The 5644-nt window shown below is 56.1% G+C and overlaps 1 protein-coding gene across 1 annotated transcript in view; it reads right to left on the reverse strand.

Annotated features, from left to right (window-relative positions):
• The window catches only part of Rasal3 (RAS protein activator like 3), a 14360-nt gene that overhangs the window by 1835 nt on the left and 6881 nt on the right, over nucleotides 1-5644 (reverse strand). The window contains exons 9-14 of the mRNA XM_013028281.1: nucleotides 5041-5185; nucleotides 4680-4824; nucleotides 1859-2095; nucleotides 1553-1754; nucleotides 1322-1440; nucleotides 3-132 (exon numbers count right to left, since the gene is read on the reverse strand). Coding sequence (XP_012883735.1) covers nucleotides 3-132; nucleotides 1322-1440; nucleotides 1553-1754; nucleotides 1859-2095; nucleotides 4680-4824; nucleotides 5041-5185 — 978 coding nt within the window. The remainder of the gene's footprint in view (nucleotides 1-2; nucleotides 133-1321; nucleotides 1441-1552; nucleotides 1755-1858; nucleotides 2096-4679; nucleotides 4825-5040; nucleotides 5186-5644) is intronic.

Here is a 5644-nt window from a genome sequence, read left to right on the forward strand (position 1 = left end):
GGCCGCGGCGGGGGGCGGGCCAGGCTCCCCGCGCCCTGGAAGCTGCGCAGTGACTGGCTCTTGGAGATGAGCGGGGTGTGCTTGGGCAGGTCTCGGGGCGCCAGGAAGCCGGGCTTCTCCCCTGCGGAGAAGCTGGGGGCGGCCCCGGGAAGATCAGACCCTCACCGAGTCCCTGAGGACCATCCCCCCTCCCCATACCGACCTCTGGCCGGACATGACCCTACCCCTGACCTTTGACACCTGCGCCCTCACCCATGACCCAGACTTCATCCTGTCCTTAAGTGCGCCAGCTATTGGAGCCACAGTTCCACTCTGTTAATTAATTGGCGAATTGGAGATAAGCGTCTCTCAGATCGGTCTGCCCGGGCTGGCTTTGAACAGCTCTCCGATCTCCGCCTCCTCCCTAGCTAGGATGACAGGCTTGGCCCACTGGTGCCCGGCTTCAGCGGACCCTTGGCCTGACCCTAATTTGCTCCCTGACCTGATCCTACCCCTAACACCAGACCCCAATCTACTGAGAAAATCTCTCCTAGCTCCGGGTGGATTATGGGTCGGGAGATCCCAAGGGTGGGGGTTAGAGCGGGAGCAGGGCTGGTCCAGGTTGGTGGGTGGGGCCTAATTGTTTCTGAAGCCGGGTTGGGTCAGAGCCTGACACAGTTATGATACAATGACCAATCAGTGAACACTTGGAGGCAGAGCAGGACCAGTCCTGGAAATGTCCTTCTGTCTGATGGAAGTCTGACCTTGGGCCCCCACGCACTCATTTTTTTTTGGGGGGGGTCTTGAACTCTGGGCCTGGGCGCTGTCCCTCAGCTCTTCAGCTCAAGGTGAGCGCTCTACCACTTGAGCCACAGCGCCACTTCTGCTTTTCTGGTGGTTTATTGGAGATCAAAGTCTCACAGACTTTCCTGCCTGGGCTGGCTTTGAACCGTGATCCTCAGATCTCAGCCTCCTGAGGAGCTAGGATGACAGGGGTGAGCCATTGGCGCCCAGCTCCCAGACACACTCTTGATGACCACCAACTCCATTCAAACATCTAAAATCAACCCGATGCCTGTTTTGAAACCCTCTGTTTCTCTCTCTCTCTCTGACCCCAGAGATCTGATATGACTGGCTTCAAGTCTGCCATGACTGCCTGTCCTCTGATCACGTGATATTCCAAAAGAGACCCCATCTCCTTACACATCTCCATCCCTAGCCTCTGCGACACTGACCCTAACATGCCCTGTCCCTTCCCCTCCCATCACCCATCTTCACCCCCAACCCTGGACCCCTCTCCCGCCCCTCCTGACATCAGAATCCGGAAGACACTTGAGTTTACCTGCACTGGGCCTGGGTATGAGGCGGTGGCAGGTGCATGGGCACAGACACAGGCACGGGCCGGCCTTCCTGGATGGCTCTCAGGATGGTAGGCAGTGGCTCCAGGTTGTCACAGGTGGTCTGGGAGGCGGAAAGCGGAGGGCTGCTTGGCAACGTCTCTGGGTTCAGAGGGAGGCTCCCAGCTTGAGTCCCTCCCCCTCCCCTGCATGCGGGTTCCGGGCTCAGGCCACACCTGGTCGAGTTCCGCGAAGATGGTACAGAGCTGGGCGTGCAGGACTGCCAGCTGGAGAGCCAGATCGCCACTGGCCTGGTACCCACTGGGTGCCGCGTCAACATCTACCACAGCTACTTGGTCGAGGAAGCGCTGCATGGCGGGCCCGTGGTCCTCCAGGAAGCTGTTCATGAAGTCCATGTAGGCTTCCTTCTCACCAAATCTGGGATAGGAGCCAGGCTGGGAGAGTCAGGACAGTCACTCGCTACTGGGGTCCACTTCCCCGCTCCCCGGCACTGCCCTCCTCTCCGGCTTCCTGGCACCTACGGGGCGCGGTTGGCCAGGTTCTGTATGACTTTGGCAATCAGCGTGAGGGTTCGGGCCGGGCCAGGTGCTGGATGTTCTGCAGTCAGGCCGAAGAGGCTGGGTGCCAGGATGGCGGGACACAGGAGTCGCAGGAAGAGGGAGGCACACACCAGTCTGGGGCCCAGCGTGTCAGAACCTCGTGCTTTGCATGCCTCTCGCCAGCCTGAGAACACAGCGCTCAGCTCTGCTGGGAACCAGCTGGGGACAGAAAAGGTGGTGGAGAGAGGAGGAGGCCAGGGGCCTATGATCATGACTGAGGCGGGCACCGGTGGTTCACATCACCGGCCACTCAGGAGGCTGAGATCTGAGAAGCCCAGTTAGAAGCCAGCCTAGGTAGACACGCTCAAAAGCTTCTTATCTGCCAGGTGCTGGTGGCTCACACCTGAAATCCTAGCTACTCAGGAGGCTGAGATCTGAGGATTTACAGTTTAAGGCCAGGAAAGTCTGTGAGATTATCACCAATAAACCACCAGAAAATCAGAAGGGGAGCTGTGGCTCAAGTGGTAGAGCACTAGCCTTGAGCTGAAGAGCTGAGGGACAGCGCCCAGGCCCCGAGTTCAAGCCCCATGACCGACCAAAAAAAGAAAAGAAGCCGGGCGCTGGTGGCTCATCCCAGCTACTCAGGAGGAGATCTGAGGATCGCAGTTCAAAGCCAGCCCAGGCAGGAAAGTCTGGGAGACTCTTATGTGCAATAAACCACTAGAAAACCAGAAGTGGTGCTGTGGCTCAAGTAGTAGAGTGCTTGCCTTGAGCTGAAGAGCGCAGGAACAGTGCCCAGGCTCAGAGTTCAAGCCCACGAATGACCAAAAACGAAAAGAAAGCCAGGCACCGGTGGCTCTTTCCTGTAATCCTAGCTACTCGGGAAGCCGAGATCTGAGGATCACAGATGGTTAAAAGCCAGCCCAGGCAAGGAAAGTCCGTGAGACTCACCTCCAATAAACCACTAGAAAACTGGAAGTGGTGCTGTGGCTCAAGTGGTAGAGCGCTCACCTTGAGCTGAAGAGCTGAGGGACAGCGCCCAACCCCAGACAGAGTTCAAGCCCCATGACCAACCAAAAAAGAAAGAAAGAAAAAAGATGGGGCTGGGAAGGTGGCTCAGTGGTAGAGCGCTTTCCTTGCATGCATGAGGCCCTGAGTTCGATTCCTCAGCACCACATAAGCAAAAAGAAAAAAAACGGAAGTGGTGCTGTGGCTCAAGTGGTAGAGTGCTAGCCTTGAGCTGAAGAGAAAAGAAAAAGAAAAGAAGACTCTTGTCTAACCAGCATAAAAGCTAGAAGAGGAGGTATGGCTCAAGGGGTAGAACACCAATCAGCCTTGGGTAAACAAGCAAAGTGAGATTTCAAGGCCCTGAGTTCAAGCCCCAGGACTGGCACAGGCTTGGGTACATGGATGTGCACGTGTGTACGTGCATACACATGCACACACACAAATAGTGAGTGGCAAAGGTCATAAGGTCAGGAGTCAAACGTGTAGGATGTTTTGTGCCATCTAGCATGGCTTGTGCCAGAAAATGATTTGTGAACTGTGTAGGCTCTTTTCCCATTGAACATGGGGTCGGGTTCTAGGATTGGTGGCATCTAGAACAATATAATGCTTGGGGCTATAGGTTCCCATGGGGCCAGGGCTTATACTGTAGTGATTATGGTAACTTCTGGAGTCTCTACACTTAGAATCGGGCCCATAGGGCACGTGGAGGCAGAGGTCAGGAGCTTAGGATGTAGTTCTAATTGGAAGTGAGATTTTATTAAATTTTTTATTTTTATTTTTTTTTGGGGGGGTCCGGTCATGGGGCCTGAACTCTGGGCCTGGGCGCTGTCCCTCAGCTCTTCAGCTCAAGGCTAGCCCTCTACCACTTGAGCCACAGCACCACTTCCGGCTTTTTTCTTTTTGCTTATGTGGTGCTGAGGAATCGAACCCAGGGCCTCAAGCATGCAAGGCAAGCGCTCTACCACCGAGCCACCTTCCCAGCCCTAATTTTTTATTTTTCATCTTTGGTGAGGATCTAGGGACTTGAACTGAGGACCTTTAGCTTTTTCCCTCAGGATGGCTCTTTTCCACTTGAGCCACAGCTCATAATTCTGTTTGTTTTGTTTTGTTTTGTTTTTTTGTCGGTTGTGGGGCCTGAACTCTGGGCATGGGCACTGTCCCTCAGCACTTCAGATCAAGGCTAGAACTCTACCACTTGAGCCACAGCACCACTTCCAGCTTTTTCTGCTTATGTGGTGCTAAGGAATGGAACCCAGGGCCTCATGCATGCAAGGCAAGCGCTCTACCACTGAGCCACCTTCCCAGCCCTGTTTTTGTTTTTGTTTTTACTGGTTAATTAGAGATAAGAGTCTCCTGGACTTTCCTCCCCAAGCTGGCTTCCAACCACCATCCTCAGATCTCAGGCTCCTGAGTAGCTAGGATGACAGGCATGAGCCACCAGCACTCAGCATTCTAGTTATTTTTGAGCTAGGGTCTTGCTTTCTTCCCGGATTGGTCTATTTTAGCCTTCTTGTCGTACCTAGAGTAAAAGACACATCACTACACCCATCTCTCAATTGAGAAGGAATCTCCCCCCCTTTTCTGCCTGGATTGGCCATCCACCTTAATCCTCCAGGTGGAGTCACGGATGCTCGGCAAACAGTGAATACTTAATGACGTATAACTATGCCCCTAATATTGCACCAAATAATTGGATGCCCTTCATCCTATCTGGTGACCTTCATTGGGGGAGATTCAGGATACCACCCTGGCTGAAAGAAGGGGTGAAGTCAGGCGCTAGGGCTCTGATTCTCACTTGTAGGAGTGGACGATGATTCCAAAGACCTCCTCACAGCTCTTTTGGAGTCTGGCCTGGTGCTCTGGTAGCTCTGAGGCTGGGCATTTGCTGGGGTCCACTTCACAGTCCTCCGTGGAGGCACAGAGACATCGCACGACTCGTCCTGTAGCCAACACAGAGAGACCAGAGCCCTGATGACCTCCATCCCCCACACCCCCATCTCCAACTTACTCCCCAGGCATATATAACAGCAGTGGTGAGCTCCTCGCTCTCCACCCCGTTGTTCCCCAGATCCAGATCCCAACACCCTACAGTACCACCCACTACCACGATCCGGGTGAGCAGGAGCCTCTTAGACTGGTGCAAAGGCCCAGCTCACCCAGGGTCTCCTGGAGGTAGTCGTGGGCCACCAGCTTCATGTACTCATCAATGGCCTTGGTGGCTAATGTGTTTTCCCGGAACAGCAGCGCCTCACGCCCTCCACAGCGTTCCAGCTCCCCAGTGCCCAGGTCCTGCACCAAGGCCTGAGCAGAGGGTAGAGACGCAGACTGGGATGAGGCCCCGCCTCGCTGGTAGGCTCAGACCCCGCCCCTCAAGGTGCCCTCCCCTATAGGTACTGCTCAGGCCCCGCCCCTAGCAGCCGGAGCCCCGCCCCTCATTAGTGTGGCTCAGGCCCCGCCCCACGCGGATCCCCGCCCCTGACAGGTTCCGCTCAGGCCACGCCCCTCAAGGTGCCCTCCCCCATAGGTACTGCTCAGGCCCCGCCCCTAGCAGCCGGAGCCCCGCCCCTCATTAGTGTGGCTCAGGCCCCGCCCCACGCGGAGCCCCGCCCCTGACAGGTTCCGCTCAGGCCACGCCCCTAATAGGTCCAGTTCAGGTCCCGGCCACGCCCCCGGCAGGCTAAGGCTCGGTACCCTCCTTCCCCAGCCCAGCCCCGGGGGTTGGTCGGTCCACCCCGGCCGAGCGTCCGCGCTGCGGCCCCG

This window comes from Dipodomys ordii, unplaced genomic scaffold (genome assembly GCF_000151885.1).
Source record: "Dipodomys ordii isolate 6190 unplaced genomic scaffold, Dord_2.0 Scaffold108, whole genome shotgun sequence".
NCBI lineage: Eukaryota > Metazoa > Chordata > Mammalia > Rodentia > Heteromyidae > Dipodomys > Dipodomys ordii.